Source organism: Ranitomeya variabilis, chromosome 6, assembly GCF_051348905.1.
Source record: "Ranitomeya variabilis isolate aRanVar5 chromosome 6, aRanVar5.hap1, whole genome shotgun sequence".
In the NCBI taxonomy this organism is placed as follows: domain Eukaryota; kingdom Metazoa; phylum Chordata; class Amphibia; order Anura; family Dendrobatidae; genus Ranitomeya; species Ranitomeya variabilis.
In genome coordinates this window covers 172,311,596-172,331,217 of record NC_135237.1, presented here as the reverse complement: position 1 = coordinate 172,331,217, position 19,622 = coordinate 172,311,596, and the positions used below count along the sequence as shown (strand labels likewise).

General features: G+C 40.4%; 1 protein-coding gene across 2 annotated transcripts in view; it reads right to left on the bottom strand.

Moving 5' to 3' along the window:
* Positions 1–327: 327 nt before the first annotated feature.
* The window catches only part of STARD3NL (STARD3 N-terminal like), a 63,741-nt gene continuing 44,446 nt past the window's right edge, over positions 328–19,622 (bottom strand). For both annotated transcript variants that reach the window (XM_077269259.1, XM_077269260.1), the window contains exons 6-11: positions 16,103–16,180; positions 14,727–14,780; positions 13,665–13,782; positions 10,874–10,972; positions 2,137–2,193; positions 328–1,435 (exon numbers count right to left, since the gene is read on the bottom strand). In XM_077269259.1, the coding sequence (XP_077125374.1) occupies positions 2,141–2,193; positions 10,874–10,972; positions 13,665–13,782; positions 14,727–14,780; positions 16,103–16,180 (402 nt within the window). In that variant the 3' untranslated portion in view covers positions 328–1,435; positions 2,137–2,140. The remainder of the gene's footprint in view (positions 1,436–2,136; positions 2,194–10,873; positions 10,973–13,664; positions 13,783–14,726; positions 14,781–16,102; positions 16,181–19,622) is intronic.

Below are 19,622 nucleotides of genomic sequence, written 5' to 3'. Positions count from 1 at the left end.
AATGGCTACATGTCATGTTAAAAAAAGGACAGCGATTTCTTCTTGGAGGTCAGAAAAGAAGATAGATTAAAAATTGCAAGAATAGAGTATATAGGCACAGTACATTTATTTTAATATGACATCAACGAGATCTGATCCAGGTCATTATCTATGTCAGATGATTACATTCTCTACTGGATATTCAAAGAAAAACACGTAGAACAGTCTTGTAAGGGAATCTTCAGCATAATCTTCTTCTAAAAAAAAATAACACTCTGGGTTATGAAACATTTTGCTATAGATAATGTATAATCGATTGAGAAAAGTTAATCTTGATCTACACGTGTGTATTTCAATTTTTTTAATCTTATTTTGGCGGTAACTATAAACAGCCAGGATAAAGCCCAAAATAAAATGTTAATACAATATATGTTATTATACATTTTTTTAAATGAATCTCTCAATGGTTCATATCTTCTGCTTCGAAGAAATGTTACGGTAGATGTAAACATGTTAGATTAAAGGAATTTCTAGATTTTTAGATTCTGAAAAAAAAAAGTTTTTTTACTGTACAAAATAATCTATTGGAAATATGCTGCAATTAAGCAATTAACTTCCCTTCAAAGCCAAATAATCTGACTGGTATCTTCAATTTATATATAAATATATGTTAGGGTCTTTTTATAGTTTATACCTATCAGGCTTCAAATAAATTACAAATAATCTACAGAACTGCAGAACAATGGATACAATCAAATCTCAATGTATGCAAGTTAAAATTATCCATAATTATCTGGAGATATATTTGGCAAGCTTTATACAATGCGCGATAATTTAGAAATGTACAACATGGATAAAAAAAAATAAGGTTGAATACAGAAATTAGAATTTATCTCCATAAGCAGCTAAAAAAAAGAATTTGAGCAAAGAGTGATGAGAGATGCACAGCATACGCCTAAATCTTGCCCCGTGTAGGACGCTTTAGATTCTAATCCCATTCTTGCTACTTTCCAGTGTGCCGCTATTTATAAAGACATGTCAGATTAGTTATATACAACATGTACATGACTTACAACTCAACTATGTAATGAATCCACATCTGCTTCACATTTTATGTCTCACTAGACAACTCATTCTTAGGTTTGTACATATGTCTGTATCATAGAGAACACAAAGGCACTAATATCGGACACTGAGGCCTCCAGGACAGCACAATATATGTTGGTCCATTAGTGCAACCCTTATGGTATTTGCAATATTACAAAAGTATACGCTGTATTTTTCTCTTCTTACTAAGGCAAGTCTTAGCCTAGGCTCACAGCATCTTCATCAGTAGCTTAGCAGCCTTTCAGAGCTATCCATTAGAAGAGCACCGTCCGTAAACTAGTGAAAGGCTTTAGGTGGCTTTTTCCCGTTGTCCCCATAGATGGGTTCCATGCAATATAATGCTTTCAATCTGTGGAGAATAGAGAATGAAAAGTTCGTTTTCACAACAGTAAGAGTAAGAAATGCAAACAAGTCGCCATCTAGTGGGCATTAGTTGAAGGCCAAGACCAAAGGGCTTTATTTATGCTGATTAAAGGGAAACCGTCATGTCAAAAAATATTATTAACTTGCAGGTATGGGGTTGATCTGCAGGTTAATAGCGCTGCAAAGCTGCGTGGTTGTCGCACAGAATGCCCAGCGAGTGGCGTGCAAATCCGTGCGAGACTGGAGTAGTATTTCTGGAGCACAGAAGGCAGCAGTTTTGATGAATTTGATGGACAGACGTGGCCATGCCACCCTTCCGCCTCTGTCACAGCTCTGCACATATTGGTATAGATGATTTATACTGGCGTGAAAGCACCAAACGTTGCAAAATTTTATTGTGTGACTTTTCAAAGCTTTAACCCGGGATTTTCCACATTTCCTTTTTTTTCCGTTTTTTGCTACCCTTCTTTCCAGAGCCATCACTTTTTTATTTTTCTATCAATATGGCGGTGTGAGGATTTGTCTTTTGCGGGACGAGTTGCACTTTTGAACGACACAATTGATTTTGCTACATAGTGTCTGGAAAACGGGAAAACCCATTAACAGAAATAATATTTTCCACTACAGGATGTTACAGTAAAGTGCAATAGAACATTACATTTCTCACTGGAAAATGAGATTACTTACTTTACTAAATGAGAGATTTTTCACTGTCTTGTTTTTCTTCAACATCATCTTCAGAATCTGCAAACAAGAAAGACAACTAAAATCAAAGCTTTTGAAGACAATATGTATTTACGGATAAAACTAAGAATGAGCCAATGTCTAAAAGATGACCATACACCTAACTTAAAAAAAATTATAAAAAAATAAGTGGTTGAAGCGATGATTTCTGCTGAATATTATAGGGGAAAAAAATGAGGAACCAGTACTTATCTACAAGAAACTATGATTTTCATCAGAAAAAGTAGTTCTCATCAATAATGATGTCAAAGTGGATGAGCCTACCATTAGAAAGAGACTGTAAGTGTTAGTTCTATATAGGTGTGCCATGCCATGACTTTATGGGGGGAAGAATGCACAAAATGAATAAAAGAATGGAAATACAAACCAATAAAAATCTAAAAACAAAATGCGGAAAGGCACCTCCAGGCTGATGTTTCTAGCCTCACCTCCTGACATAAAATCAAGTTGTAATGGAAAGGGGAACATAACTAAAAACGTAATTTAGTGGTCATTGCATTATTAATTAAAAAAAAAAAAATAGAAAATGTAAAAAACAGACAGGCATTTCCTTTTTTTTTTCTTACACGTTTTCATCTAATTGGCAAAACATGAAAAATGAAAATTAGGCTGGTAGCTGAAACCCCAGAGATTTTTGGACTCTGTGGGTCACTATACCCTTTTCCTAATCACTGTTTTACAAATGCGATTAAGGAGTAAGGCCCCTTAGTGGCCCCCGTTTTAATGCATATCGGCGGTCGTTAAGGGGTTAACCTACAAAAACACAGCCCAAAACACTGTGTCTGCAAACTGAGATACTGATTTGGCTTTTATCCTAAGTTCACATTACAAGATTTGTTAACCCCTTAAGCCCCGAGGGTGGTTTGCACGTTAATGACCGGGCCAATTTTTACAATTCTGACCACTGTCCCTTTATGAGGTTATAACTCTGGAACGCTTCAACGGATCTTGGCGATTCTGACATTGTTTTCTCGTGACATATTGTACTTCATGATAGTGGTAAAATTTCTTCGATATAACTTGCGTTTATTTGTGAAAAAAAGGGAAATTTGGCGAAAATTTTGAAAATTTCGCAATTTTCCAACTTTGAATTTTTACGCCCTTAAATCACAGACATATGTCACGCAAAATACTTAATAAGTAACATTTCCCACATGTCTACTTTACATCAGCACACTTTTGGAACCAAATTTTTTTTTGTTAGGGAGTTATAAGGGTTAAAAGTTGACCAGAAATTTCTCATTTTTACAACACCATTTTTTTTTAGGGACCACATCTCATTTGAAGTCATTTTGAGGGGTCTATATGATAGAAAATACCCAAGTGTGACACCATTCTAAAAACTGCACCCCTCAAGTTACTCAAAACCACATTCAAGAAATTTATTAACCCTTCAGGTGTTTCACAGGAATTTTTGGAATGTTTAAATAAAAATGAACATTTAACTTTTTTTCACACAAAATTTATTTCAGCTCCAATTTGTTTTATTTTACCAAGGGTAACAGGAGAAAATGGACCCCAAAAGTTGTTGTACAATTTGTCCTGAGTACGCTGATACCCCATATGTGTGGGTAAACCACTGTTTGGGCGCATGGCAGAGCTCAGAAGGAAAGGAGCGCCATTTGACTTTTCAATGCAAAATTGACTGGAATTGACATGGGACGCCATGTTGCGTTTGGAGAGCCCCTGATGTGCCTAAACATTGAAACCCCCCACAAGTGACACCATTTTGGAAAGTAGACCCCCTAAGGAACTTATCTAGATGTGTGGTGAGCACTTTGACCCAACAAGTGCTTCACAGAAGTTTATAATGCAGAGCCGTAAAAATAAAAAATCATATTTTTTCACAAAAATGATTTTTTCGCCCCCATTTTTTTATTTTCCCAAGGGTAAGAAAAGAAATTAGACCACAAAAGTTGTTGTGCAATTTGTCCTGAGTACGACGATAACCCATATGTGGGTGTAAACCACTGTTTGGGCGCATAGCAGTGCTCGGAAGCGAAGGAGCGCTATTTTACTTTTCAATGCAAAATTGACTGGAATTAAGATGGGACGCCATGTTGCGTTTGGAGAGCCCCTGATGTGCCTAAACATTAAAACCCCCCACAAGAGACACCATTTTGGAAAGTAGACCCCCTAAGGAACTTATCTAGATGTGTTGTGAGAACTTTGAACCCCCAAGCGTTTCACTACAGTTTATAACGCAGAGCCGTGAAAATAAAAATTCCTCTTTTTTTTCACAGAGATGATTTTTTAGCCCCCAGCTTTGTATTTTTACAAGGGTAACATAATAAATTGGACCTCAAAAGTTGTTGTCCAATTTGTCCTGAGTACGCTGAAACCCCATATGTGGGGTGGAACCACTGTTTTGGGCGCATGGCAGAGCTCGGAAGGGAAGGAGCGCCATTTGGAATGCAGACTTAAATGGATTGGTCTGCAGGCGTCACGTTGCAGTTGCAGAGCCCCTGATGTACCCAAACAGTACAAACCCCCCCCAAGTGACCCCAAATTGGAAACTAGACCTCCCAAGGAACTTATCTAGTTGTGTTGTGAGAACTTTGAACCCCCAAGTGTTTCACTACAGTTTACAACGCAGAGCCGTGAAAATAAAACATCTTTTTTTTCCCACAAAAATTATTTTTTAGCCCCCAGTTTTGTATTTTCCCAAGGGTAACAGGAGAAATTGGACCCCAAAAGATGTTGTCCAATTTGTCCTGAGTATGCTGATACCCCATATGTTGGGGTAAACCCCTGTTTGGGTACACGGGAGAGCTCTGAAGGGAAGGAGCACTGTTTTACTTTTTCAACGCAGAATTGTCTGGAATTGAGATCGGATGCCATGTCCCGTTTGGAGAGCCCCTGATGTGCCTAAACAGTGGAAACCCCCCAATTATAACTGAAACCCTAATCCAAACACACCCCTTTACCCTAATCCCAACGGTAACCCTAACCACACCCCTAACCCTGACACACCCCTAACACTAATCCCAACCCTATTCCCAACCGTAAATGTAATCCAAACCCTAACTTTAGCCCCAACCCTAACTGTAGCCTTAACCCTAGCCCCAACCCTAGCCCTAGCCCTAACCCTAGCCCTAACCCTAGCAATAACCCTAACCCTAGCCCTAACCCTAGCCCTAACCCTAGCAATAACCCTAGCCCTAACCGTAGCCCTAACCCTAGCCCTAACCCTAACCCTAATGGGAAAATGGAAATAAATACTTTTTTTTTTTTTTCCCTAACTAAGGGGGTGATGAAGGGGGGTTTGATTTACTTTTATAGCGGGTTATTTAGCAGATTTTTATGATTGGCAGCCGTCACACACTGAAAGACGCTTTTTATTGCAAAAAATATTTTTTGCGTTACCACATTTTGAGAGCTATAATTTTTCCATATTTGAGTCCACAGAGTCATGTGAGGTCTTGTTTTTTGCGGGACGAGTTGACGTTTTTATTGGTAACATTTTCGGGCACATGACATTTTTTGATCACTTTTTATTCCGATTTTTGTGAGGCAGAATGACCAAAAACCAGCTATTCATGAATTTCTTTTGGGGGAGGCGTTTATACCGTTCCGCGTTTGGTAAAATTGATAAAGCAGTTTTATTCGTCGGGTCAGTACGATTACAGCGATATCTCATTTATATCATTTTTTTATGTTTTGGCACTTTTATACGATAAAAGCTATTTTATAGAAAAAATAATTATTTTGGTATCGCTTTATTCTCAGGACTATAACTTTTTAATTTTTTTGCTGATGATGCTGTATGGCGGCTCGTTTTTTGCGGGACAAGATGACGTTTTCAGCGGTACCATGGTTATTTATATCTGTCTTTTTGATCGCGTGTTATTCCACTTTTTGTTCGGCGGTATGGTAATAAAGCGTTGTTTTTTGCCTCGTTTTTTTTTTTCTTTTCTCACGGTGTTTACTGAAGGGGTTAACTAGTGATATAGTTTTATAGGTTGGGTCGTTACGGACGCGGCGATACTACATATGTGTACTTTTATTGTTTTGGTTTTTTTACTTAGATAAAGAAATGTATTTATGGGAATAATATTTTTTTTCTTTTCTTTATTTAGGAATTTTTTTTTTTTTTACATTTTTACTTTGTCCCAGGGGGGGACATCACAGATCGTTGATCTGACAGTGTGCACAGCACTCTGTCAGATCTGCGATCTGCTGTACAGGGCTGCAGGCTTACCAGCGCCTGCTCTGAGCAGGCACTCGGTAAGCCACCTCCCTCCCTGCAGGACCCGGATGCCGCGGCCATCTTGGATCCGGGACCTGCGGCGAGGAGGGAGGTAGGAGACCCTCGGAGCAACGCGATCACATCGCGTTGCTGCGGGGGTCTCAGGGAAGCCCGCAGGGAGCCCCCTCCCTGCGCGATGCTTCCTTATACCGCCGGTACACCGCGATCATGTTTGATCGCAGTGTGCCGGGGGCAGTCCGTGACCGCTCCTGGCACATAGTGCCGGATGTCAGCTGCGATATGCAGCTGACACCCGGCCGCGATCGGCCGCGCTCCCCCCGTGAGCGCGGCCGATCGCGTATGACATACTATCCCGTTGGTGGGAATTAAGGCCCACCCCACCTCGACGGGATAGTACGTCATATGGGATTAAGGGGTTAAAGGGCTGATTGTGACTTGTAGGATCACTACTTCCAGACTGGCGTATGTGCAGACTAATAGCAAACATAAATACCTGGTGTACGTCTCCTGCCACTCCTACCTTGTGTATAAATAAGCTCTGTAGTTAATACTGTTCGGGTAGAGCTATCCGATAGCGCTATCAATGAAGAAAGTGAACGGGTAGAGCTATCCCATAGCCCTATTCCTAAAGGAAATGAACGGGTAGGGCTATCCAATAGCGCTATTCCTCAATGTTCCTGAGCGTAAGCTATTTCACATGGTTGAGCACACTTGGGAGCTGCCCCCAAGGCCCTGCCCATGCCCAATGTTTGGTCCGTAGACCGCGGCTAGGAGTTAGTCACGCTTTTTTGGCTTTTTACAATTGTTAAAACGCTTAATAAAAGCCTTCTTTGTACACACAGTTGACAGTAAACTATTTGTCAACGTTAGGAATACGTTTTTATATTTTTGCCATAATGCCAATGGTTTAGCTAGTTCCCCATATACACAAATTATAGCAAATAATTCATGAAGTTGGTAGGGCTTTTGAAAGTGATTGCATCCATTATACCGTCTTCCAATAGATCAAGATCAATGCACGCATTTTTATACATGTCATGTACGACTCCACTGACAGTCCTTAAGTCAGCATAAGACTTTGCTCCTCTTACGTGAAGTAAAAGGGGTCTTAGGTAATACAGCTCACCATCTATTAAAGAGACTGTATACATTCAGGCAATTGTTTTCCTAAATTGAGCCCGTCGTTTTTTTCCATCCTTCTGGTACAGCTTTTCTATCCCAGACATAGTGTTCAGGGATTTCACTGTACAAATACTGACGGGCGGAAGCGTCAACTCTGTTTAGCTCAAAATAAGCCTGCAGAGTAGAGGCTTCTGAGTCCGAAATAACTATATCCACATTACCATCTTCGAAAAACACTTGCTGCATGTTTTCAAGGTGAACAGCAAGCCTTTTAATGGTATGTGAAGCATTATGCATTTTATTTTTTCTGATTCTCCACATGCCCTCAGGGGCGCTTATATACCGAGAATCTAGGTAGATGGCTGTGTCATTCCAGTTTAATGTATCAAACTTGATATTGGCACGGTCATGTCCTTTGTATACATATTTCAAACGATATTTAACACTTTTTATTGAAGCACATATCTCAACATTGATAGGCTTCTAATGAAAGTGGACAGTAAAATTACTGGTGTCCCAGCTTTTAGCCCTTGGTGTAATGCAGCATTATGGATGTGATCCATAACGCCGGCATAACGGTCGACGTGTAATGCCTTTTGATTTTGTTTTATATATTCGATCCTGTGGGATTCAATTTTGACGTAACTGTCAATGATAAATTGTTGTGTCAACTTCCCAGCATTTAAAAGTGGATTAAACTCGCCATGAATAGCAAGCCTGTATGCATAGTACTGCAACAGGGTGATTTTTTCCTCGTCGATCTTGATGCACTGGTATGGATGGTAGATTAATGTCACCAATTCCTTGATGTTGCACACTTAGGGCAATTGGAGTTGTCAAATTTACTGTCCGCCCACTGTCCCCATATGGGAATAGAAGTGGACATGTCATTGTATCACACTTAAGCTGATTTGAACAGTTTGGTTTTCACTTTTGAGGTGAACTCTGATGTCCCTGTTAAATGGGGGTTCATCCATTGCATTTTGATAAATTATAGCTACTTAATTGCACCTTGGTGCATTGCAGCACCTCTGGTCATCATTGTAGTCATTTATAATTGACATTGTTATTTCGAGTGGATCGCGATTTTCTAATTCAACAATCCTCTCTTCCTCTATTTCAAATTCCCTCATCATTGTGAAGGCTCTTGCGAGTGGGTTAATTGCTTTCATTTTCTCTCCAAGAGAGGATAGCAGTGCTGGGAGGCACTTTTTATTTACCTAACTTCTTGGACTTAATGCTTCTTCACTGTCCAAGATATAAATCTGGGCAAACTTGGGAGTACTACCCACAGCGGGATGCAATGGGGCAGTTCTGTGGTAAATTTGTCCATGAATTCAAAAACCGTATGGACCATGCCCAGGAGGTGGCGCTACTTGTGCTCCCATTGAAGCCAAAGCAAGCGAGCTATTGTATTGCCTTATATTAGCCATAAAGTTATTGGATTGCTGATGCTTTCCTTTCATCAACTTGACTAATTGATCATCCATACGAATGGGACATAATTGGATGCGCCCTCTCTTGCAGCAGGAAGGGAATGTTTTGTCCTGCGCCATTTCGTCTTTGTATTTTTACATTGGCAGAACTGACATTGAAATGTCAGTTCGCCAGCATAGTGCTCTTCAATATGTGTCTCATCAATTTGATTGAGAAGTCCTCTAGCGGCATTGCCGTTGTCGAGTGGCTCTTGCATTTTGGACACGTATTCTATCTTGTTCTCTTTTTTTGTGAAATATGTGTATCACGTTGTGCACTGCGTGTTGCTCATTGTTGTGCAGCATTAGATGCTTTATGTGATTCAGTTACTTCATTCCTTTCTCTTGATCTGGCCGCCCTCTGTCAGGCTGCATCAGCAGTTCTTCGACAATTTTGTTCATCTTCAGTTTCATTAAGATGCAGGCTATGCATCTGTATGCGATTCGCTTCTCTAAGTGCAGCAGCGCGCTCAATTTGATCCATCTTTGGAATGCCTCACAGTGTTGCCTCACAGGCTAAAATTCAAAATAGGCTAATGCCTTAACTCGCCACCAGGGGGAGCTCCTCTCCTTAGCTATCCATGGTTACGCCCAATTGTGGATGACTCATTGTGCACAGACACACGGACACATCCAAATTAGGTATATTGATAATTCTGACAACATGTCTCCGAAGTTCCAAGCAATAAATTTTGTATTTTTTTTTCTGAAAAGGAGAAGTGGTCAAAATAAAAAAAAAAACAAAAAAAAACCCAGTGCTTTCAGACCTCAAATAATGCAAATAAAACAAGCTCATAATCATTTAGAAACAAAAATGCTAATGCTTTAACTCAGGAGGAGATCAGAAATCAATATTTTGTGGAATAACCATGATTTTTAATCACAGCTTTCATGCATCTTGGCATGCTTTCCACCAGTCTTTCATACTGCTTCTGGCGCAAAAATGTAAGCAGTTCTTTGTTTGCTGGCTTGTGATATCCATCATCCTCTTTATTACATTTCAGAGGTTTTCAAGGGGTTCAGGTCTGGAGATTGGGCTGCCCATGGCATGGCTCTGATGTGGTGGTCTCAAAATTTTTGCCAGAGCTGTATTTTTTATTGAATGAAAAAAATAAATTGTACATCGATTAAGCTGTGGAAGGACGTTTTTTGCATGGCGAATGACTCCATTCTGGGGTACTATGACAGATTTTGTGTTTTTTTGCATTTTTTAGGCAGGTGCAGCAGAAAAACTACAAATATGGCTCTTGGATTTTATTGTTACCAAATGGGTTAATCATTTGATAGATTGGACTTCTCTTTAGGCGGCAATACCTCCTGTTTGTTTCTTCATTTTTAAAGAATAAAAAGGGGTGATTAAAACTTTTCCTTTTTTAATCTTTATTTTTTTAGTCCTCTTAATGAGCTTCAACCTGTGATTGTGATTGCTTGTTCTATATACTTCAAATACTGCAGGCTTGGCTTCATAGGAGTAAGATGAAAGCCACGGAAGCCTTAAAGGGGTAGTCCCATCTCGAAGATCCTATCACAATATGTAGTAGGTGAAATAATAATACCCAAGGTCCTGCAATGCCTGCAGCTTGGGTAAGCAACATAGCGAATCTTAACAATTATACTACATTTCTAATTGGAGGTATTTGCTAATATTATTGTTATTACACCTACTACATATTGGGATAGGACCTTGGAGATGGGAATACCCCTTTAAGTGCACACCTGGCTGCCATGATACCTCACTGACTGTACCGCAAGCAATGGGAGCCGCTGCATGCGCATTCAGTCGATATAAATGGTTGAACAATTCAGTAATAACATCAATAGTAGTCACAGATGGTGTATCGCCAATATGACCGTTTCGCACTGGTTACTGTACCTGCAGGAGACTCAGGGGGTGAATAGAACTGTCCATCCGACCTTGGTCCTGGTGTTAATAGTGCAGCTCTTTCAGAAACACTCTGAATCATTAAACGACCTAAAAAGAGAAAAAAAAGCACCTTTTTTTGCATAGTTTTTACATTTCAACATACAAGAAGATACTTTAAATTATTTGTATGCAGGTGAAGGCTATAGATCTACAAGCTACGGTTCAAGCTCACTTAGGACGGGGTCAGACGAGTTTATGAAAAATCGTCTGATTTTCATCTAGAAAACTGAGATGATTTCCACCCGTATGTCCATATTTTACATCAGTGTGACTTCCACATTTACACATCAACAGTTTAAAATGTACAAGACCAATTCTGGTTTCCTGCATTAATAAAGGCTATGTACCTGCAAAAATTGGAAGCTACTCCTATGACCTGTATGGGATCCAATGATTTTTTGCACACCCATCTCATGCGCCATATGGAAGAAAATAGTACATGCTATGCCTTTTTTCTGAGAAAAGCTGTCATCTGAATAGCCCTGTTGAATGACATTAATCAGGGTACCGTCCCATCGTACTCGGACAGCACACATGGATTGTTCTTCAGAAGGAAAAGCTCTGATTTCCTGCACACAAGTAGGACTAGAAATGCAGGCGGCTGGAGACATGTTTTAGCAACAAGCAGGTAATTTCCTGAGGGTAAACAGCCAACTCACTAGAGAAAGCTACAGATCATTGTCACACAGCAAACAAAAGGTAATTCAGTGGAGAATTTAACTGAGTCTATCATGTTTATGTAATTATTACATGGTTTTTCTATGCAGCACACCTTAAAACTACACTTAAAGGGAACCGGTCCGCAGAAAAAATGCTATTAACCTGCAGATCTGGAGTTAATCTGTAAGTTATTATTACTGTTGTTAACCAGCCCGCCGCCTGCACTTAGCCGAACGCTGCCGGGAGAAAGTGAGCTTTACTCCCCCGCAGTGTTCCAGTTTCAGTCATGGTTGCGGCACCAGTGCAGGTCCTGTCAGCGCTCTGAGAACACAGAGCAGCTGTAGCCACGTCCCCGGCCCTGACTGACAGCCGGCCCCAATGCAGAGCGTTAGTCAGGGCAGTGGCAGAATCGATCAGATTATCTCGCATGAGAGAACTACGGTCCTGAGACCGTAGCCTAAAAGCCACCGGTTCTCCCTGGTCGCAGCCGCCGGGGTCCCGACTGTCCGACTAGTCTCCTGTACGGCTCAGCCCCAGGAGGCTTTTAAATTATGTTTTTCTCTAAAACGCCGCAGCGAACATGGATGAGATCTTACAACCAGTGCCTGATACATGTGCCCGTGGATCAGGAAGCATGTATCAGCTGTTAGGGTCCCTTTAAGCAAGGAAACCCCATGTTTGTTTCATGGCTCCCATAAACATTAGGCTAAAGTTGTCAGAACCCGCCAATATCTATGTCAGTCAAATATATATGGTGCCCTCCCAGCTAGCTCTCCCCCGATTAATGATGTTGGTGGAGAAAAGGATGTTTCATTTCAATGGCCGATCCTTTTGTTCTTCCTGGAGATACGGCTTTGTCTGATGATTCTTACAATGGCCCTCTCACAGGCTAGGCCTATGTATGGGGTGAAGGGGAGATAGCTGGCACCAAATGACCATTCAGCTATCTAATGTGAATGTGGGCCTAAGGAAACATTGCTGATACATTGGATATACTGAGAATGTCCAGTAAGCAGGCGTCTGGCTGGTGTGATCCTTAGAGAACACAAGAACGGACAGCAAGGAGACAGCTTTCTTTCAGAGGTTTCATGGTGAGAATATTATAGTCATTGAGGAACTGTGCTGCCTCAGGAGCACAGGTCTTTTCGCACTGCATCTTATTTCTGGCATGTAAGTCTATAGAACCCCACCTACCAGACAGGGGTCAGTTTGATCTCTATTCAGGGGCATACGCCATTTTATTCCATGCATGGAAAGGTGCTCAAGCTGTTACAGATGTCATCTTATTGGTCGGAAGCTTCTGACGTGTGACTGCTGCAGGCAGTCATTGGTTGTCACTGTCACATGTGTTGAGATAGAAGCAGCAGAAGATGAGTGTTCGGATTTTTTTTCAATGGCAGGAAAGCAGCACCAAAGTCAGGACAATTTAGTACAGATGTTTAGGCAGATTTCTTTATAGATTCTAGTTCAGATTTTCTGCAGATTTACCCACAGCAAATCCGGAAGCTCTAATGTGTGGCATGAACTATCATATGGAAGGTGATTTTATTTTAATGGCAATATTTTTTTCAATTTAAGGGGAATGTTTCACCAAATTTCTACTACCCAATCTGAGAAAAGCATAATGTACCAACGATGTGCCACTTATTGGTCTGATTGCTGCAGTTCTGATAAAACCACGGTTTTATCTGCTGAAAATTTACCAGTTCTCTGTATAACCCCGCAGGCACCGACACCACCGATTTGGTAGATTTCTATGTACACTGTGCATAGGCAGAAAGTTGCCAGTGATGGGGGTGGGGTTATAAAGACCTCATGATTATGGAGGACTACATGGCAGCAGATTTATTAGTCCTTTAGTGATCATCTCCTGCTGATAAAACAATGCTTGTAATCAAAACTACAGCCAGCAGCCAAGAAAGTGACACATTGCTACAATCAGGATCTCTGTGTCAACATTACGCTGCTCTCAGATTAGGTGGCAAAAATCTAGTGATACATTCCCTTTAAGAGACACTTATCCCAAACAGCAACAATAAAAACAATATATAAAATAATGAACAAACAATTAACAACTCACGATTTTCTTCTTCAGCTTCTTGTGGTAAAACCTTAAAATCTAGGAACCAAGCTTCTATCCAGGCCAAGATAAAGGACATAATAGGAAGGACATAACCAAAAGCACCTTGGGAAAACAGCTGGGAAATGCAAGTAGGTATATCTTCATTATCACGGTTATATAATGAAAAGAATAAATTAATAAAAAAAACACATAGAATGTATAAGTATAATAAAAGGACATAAAAGAGTCTTTAGGAGATGATAGGTTGCAGCGCTCTTGTGACATGCTATGCTCTTTTCTTACTTTACTCAACACAATGGCGGCATTCAAATGGGGATATGTAGTAGCCTGGTCTAGTAGTCACCCCTTTAAGGAAGCAGCCATAACTTTTACAATTCTCCATCGCAACAACTGTACGAGGCTTTATGGGATGTTGCAGATGTAGTGGTACCAATTATTTACAGGTGAGTGAAAAAATGTGGGTTTTTTTGCCATAACACACACACACACACACACACACACACACACACACACACACACACACACACACACATATTATATAAAGGTTTTGGTTTTTTTTTACAATAGCTGAATTTTTGTAACATTTTTAAAAAATAAAATTACAGAATGACATCACAGAATTCAAAATATTAGCAAACAATATTGCATAGTTTGACTTAATAATCAATAAAAATCTGTAAGCTCAAAACTGTTTGACAACCGCAGCACATGTAGGGATTACCTAACAAACAGACAATCCCTGCATGTGTTGTGGCTGTCGAACAGCTGTGAGACATGCAGCCGCAGGGACTAGGAACATATTATCCGAGCACGCCGAAGTCACTCAGCACCCGAGCATGCTCAGATAACACCTTATCCCAACACGCACACTCATCGCTAATAGTAGCCCATCACCACTCTGGAACTGTACTGCACAGGTGCTAAAATGGGAAGCTTTTATTTATATTAAAGAAAAGCAGCAGCCGCCATTATAAGTCCATATTACAAGCTAGGTGGCCACAGTCATATTTCGGAAAGCTGATTATCGGGGAAAGGAAAATTATTCAATCTTCTGCTTACCTTTGATAAAATGACTTTCACGATCAGAAAGGCACAAGTAATTGCTGTGGTCACCTATGGGGGAATGAGGAGAAAAAGTCATTTCAAAATGTACGGAAAATTATTTGAACCCTTTTAACAATCCCAAGGTCAAAAACCTGAGTGAAAACCAAATATGTTTTAGGTAGTCTGCATACGACCTTCTGCTCCTTGTAACACATACAGTATACATTTCACATATTCACTTAGGAGCGGAATTCCTTCTCTGCAGTGTGCAGGCGCAGGGAAAGGTCAGGAGGTCCGGCACCTGTGCACTACAGTACTTTGCTCTGCCCTCAACAGGGCAGACAAAGTACACCTGCGCCGGAGCCGCGGCATGAAGACAAGAAGAGAACGTCATCGTAAGAAGATGGGAGGCGCTGGACCGGATCGGGACGCCCATCTGATCGGACCGCCCGCCCAGGTGAGAATAATCTAACCTCTTTTTCTCATCTTTCAGGATACATCGGGGGCTTATCTACAGCATTACAGAATGCTGTACATAAGCCCCTGATGCCGGTGCGCTTAGCTCACCTTCCATTTTGGGGGTGACAGGTTCCCTTTAAGAAATCGGACAACATCCTGAATGGGGTTTTCCAGTCGAAGAGGAGAAGTCTGTAGTCACGCTTTGTGACCAATTTTTACAGTGTGAAATGCATACACTGTTAGGATTCCTTTAGGGAGCCAGTGTGAGTGAGCAGCAATCACATACTTGTGGCCATGTGCCGACTAGTGTCACCAGGCTCCTCTCATTAGATGCTAATTGACAGAAGCTGGGGGAGACTAGTTGCTACTTGAATGGAAAAAATGCAAAAATCAGACATCCTCCCACTCATACACTGAATACAGAGGAATCGTCATAGTGTTAGCCTTCCACAAACTCACGATTCAGCAGTCTGCAGTCACTTAGAGTGACTGCAGACTTTCACCCTAGACTGAAAAGCCCCTTTAAGGTTATGTATGCTGAATCTAAGTACCAAGGATGCCAGCAGTGATCCTGCCTTTCACTAACGTGGTACTTAAAATGCATATTTTATTGTATATAATTTAAAAAAAAATAGTGAGTTGGTAAAAGCAGTGTGAGTGTTGTGCTCCTTATTATTGTACACTCTAATATTTTCCTACTAGTATAATTCTCACTAAGGTATGCTACTATAATTGCATAGTCCGGATCAAACTGCCCTACATCATTCAGAAACAGGACTCCTAAAACCTAACGCGTCCTCCTGCATTTCTTGACCCACTCACCATTAAGTATTTTTTGATTGTATATACAGTACAATGCGAATTATAAGTACCTATTAACATGTACAGTACAGTATCTACAATAGGAACAATATCATTAATGTAATACTTACCGCTACTGCCCACCAATGGCGAATTTTGCATATCGCATAAGCAATAATTAGGACATTAAATCGAAAGAATGATAACAACTGTAGGGAAAAAGAAAATTGCATTAAAATAATTCATAGTTTATTACATTAAAGTGATTGTTCACTACTTGGACAAACCCTTTTTAAATGGAAATTTGAAATAAAAGTAATAGATACTCACCTTCCGCACTGGTGGTACTCCAGCGATGTCTGCCCCAGGTCTCCTGTGACATTGTTATGCCATGTCAATTGTGCTGCTGGGAAGCTGGCTGTTAATTGGCTGCAGGGATCACGTAGCACAACAATGTCATGTGAGCCCTGGGAGATGACATTGCTGGAATGGTGCCGTGCAGGAGGTGAGTATCTGTAATTTATAATTTACAAGGGGGACTACTCCATTTAAAAATGTATTGTCTGTCTATTAGACAATCCCTTTAAATGGATACAGAATACCAAGTAAAGAAGATAATCAGCATTTACTTTTGATATTACTGCACATTATTCCAAACAGCATCCTGATTGAGTCTGCCTCGCTTCAGTATCTATTCTAGAGAAGCTGCCTCTGGATCCGGGGAGGGGAGCTAGGAATCCCGTACATTACTGTATTTGGGACCCATGCTCTTGGATGCCAAAAACAATAATGCTTTTTAAGTTGGAATACTTCATCACGCTGGCTATGATAACATCTATCATACTGAGTATTTGGCTTGAAGCACTGAATGCAGCAGAAAACTCGGCATGTGATTCACCACTTTACAAAGAACCCTTCAGTCAGCAAACATGTTCAAACTGTATTACAGCTCACATGACCTAACCGTGAATCAGAGTGAAGTGATCAGTGGTATACAGCTGCATACATCAAAAAACTGATTAGCACCTCCAAAGAGAATAATACAAATGTGAATAGGTGCGAGCAATCACAACCATTCAATATAACCAACAAAATACAGCTGGACTCTGAAATGATATTATATGCAAACATCGAGTTTCTGAAATTGCAACATTACTGCTATAGAAAATAAGTAAATAAAATGAAGTAAATTCCTCAGAGCCCAACAGCCACAGCAAGCTGCACCACTTTGGTGGGACCCTAACATTATATGCCTATCTCAGGCTGAAAGCCTACAATTGTAAAAGCAGGCATGGATCCAGCTCTAATTAAAAATACCTTAGGCTGAAGGGAGGAGTACTCAGTCAGAAGAAGTATACTACAAATATAAGACAACTCACTTCTCATAGGATTTCAGTTTGAAGAGGCATATAAGGTTAGGGTACCAACAAAGGGGAACGCCTTGCCTTGGCAGTTGGGCTCTTATACCAGAGAGTTATGTCACACAAAAGAATTAATACCTAACATTTTCTTTAGGGACCACCTCACATTTAAAGTGACTTTGGGGAACCTATATGACAGAAAATACCCAAAAGTGACATGATTCTAAAAACTGCACCCCTCAAAGTCATCAAAACCAGGTTAAAGAAGTTTATTACCCCTTCAGGTGCTTCACAGGAATTAATGCAATTTGGAAGGAAAAAATTTAAGTTTATATTTTTTTTCACAAAATTTTTATTTAGAAACAAATTTCATATTTTCACAAAGGTAACAGGAAGAAAATTAACCTAAAAAGTTGTTGTGCAATTTCTTCGGAGTACACCAATACACCATAAGTGGAGAAAAACTACTGTTTGGATACATGACAGGGCTTGGATGGGAAGGAGTACCGTTTTACATGTTAAACGCATAAATGGCTGGAATCGAGATCGGAACGCAATGTCAAGTTTGGATAGCTCCTGATGTGCCTAAACAGTGGAAACCCCCCACAAGTGACCCCATTTTGGAAACTACACCCCTCAAGAAATGTATCTATATGTGTGGTGAGCACATTGAACCCCCAGTTGCTCCACAGACATTTATAACGTAGAGCCGTGAAAATAAAAAATAAATAAAAAAATAAAAAAACACACTTTTCCCACAAAAATGTTCTTAAAGCCCAATTTTTTTTTACTTTCACAAGGTTAACAGGAGAAAATGCACAGTACAATTTTTTGCGCAACTTCTCCTGAGTGTGCCAATCTCCCATATGTACTTTTGAGGCACAGTTCAAAGCTCAGCAGGGAAAAAGCGCCATAATGGAGTTCAGATTTTGCTAGAATAGTTTGAGGGTGCCATGTCACATTGGTAGAGCCCCTGAGGTGCAAGAACAGCAACCCCCCCATAATTGTTGTCATTTTACAAACTACACCTCTCAATGAATTCATCTAGGAGTGCAGTGAGCATGTTGACACCACATGTGCATCAAAGAAATCTATTCCATTGAGCGGTGAAGAAAGAATAATTAAATTTTTACCGCCAAATGTTTTAGCCCCAAATGTTTAATTTTTATAAGGGCTAGTAGGAAAAAATGGACCTGTCAGTTTATTGTGCAATTTCTCCTGATTGAATACCCTACTTGTAATAGGGAACTACTTTTCAGGCATTGTATAAAGCTCAAAAAGGAATGAGCACCATATTATTTGTCTTTTTTATAGCATTTTATTGCACTTTTTTAAAGCTGCATGATGAAAAACCATAGTTTGTCACATTTTTTTTTTTTTACTGCGTTCACTGAAGGGGTTAACTAGTGTGACAGTGTTATAAATCGGGGCCTTCTGGCTGTGGCGTTAGCAAATATGTGTACTTTTTTTCATTTTTTTTGTTTTACATAAGTATGAGTATTTATTGGCGTAATATTTTTTATTTTTGTAAAAAAAATGTTTTAAATATATTTTTGTAATTAGTTTAAACTTTTTTTTAACTTTTTTACAAAGTCCCTCTGTGGGACTTTCACTTTTTTCACTTTGATCACAGGAACAAAGCATTGCAATGTGCCAGCATTATAATGTATTATACCTGTACAGAAAGCTTAATAGACCATGCTCTGGGCCATCCATAGCTTGGTGACCGGGGGGGGGTTGTCATGTTGACCCCGGATCACAATGGCTACATTCGAGCCATCGCGAGTTCCCTCCCTCTTACTGCCTCCTAAAAGTTGCCATCGCTCTCGATTGCAGCATTTAGGAGGTTAAACAGCCAGGGGTGGTACTGGCACCATCCCTGGTTGTTAGCACAGGAGCTCGGCCACTAGTAGCACAGAGCTCCTGCTGTGATCGGGAGGGAGGTGCTGACATTTCGCCTCTTGCAGGATCATGCTGTGATCGGTCAGTCAGATTGACTGTCCGATCACAGACCTCCGAGAGCGGGAACCGACAGCATAGTCCCCGCACTTCTTCCCGTGCTGCTCAGCTGTCAGTGACAGCTGTCGGCATGGAATTGTCACTGCGTGTTTACAGGCAGTTACAGTTTACAGTCATGACAGCAATAGCACGTCATGGTGCGGGAACTGAGATCCACTCATGACATGCTATGTCCGTCATTGGTCGTAAAGGGGTTAAGTCATTAAAAATGTTGTACAATTTGGCTTTTACAGGCCTTTTGTTTCCTTACACATTCAACTTTGATGTGTTC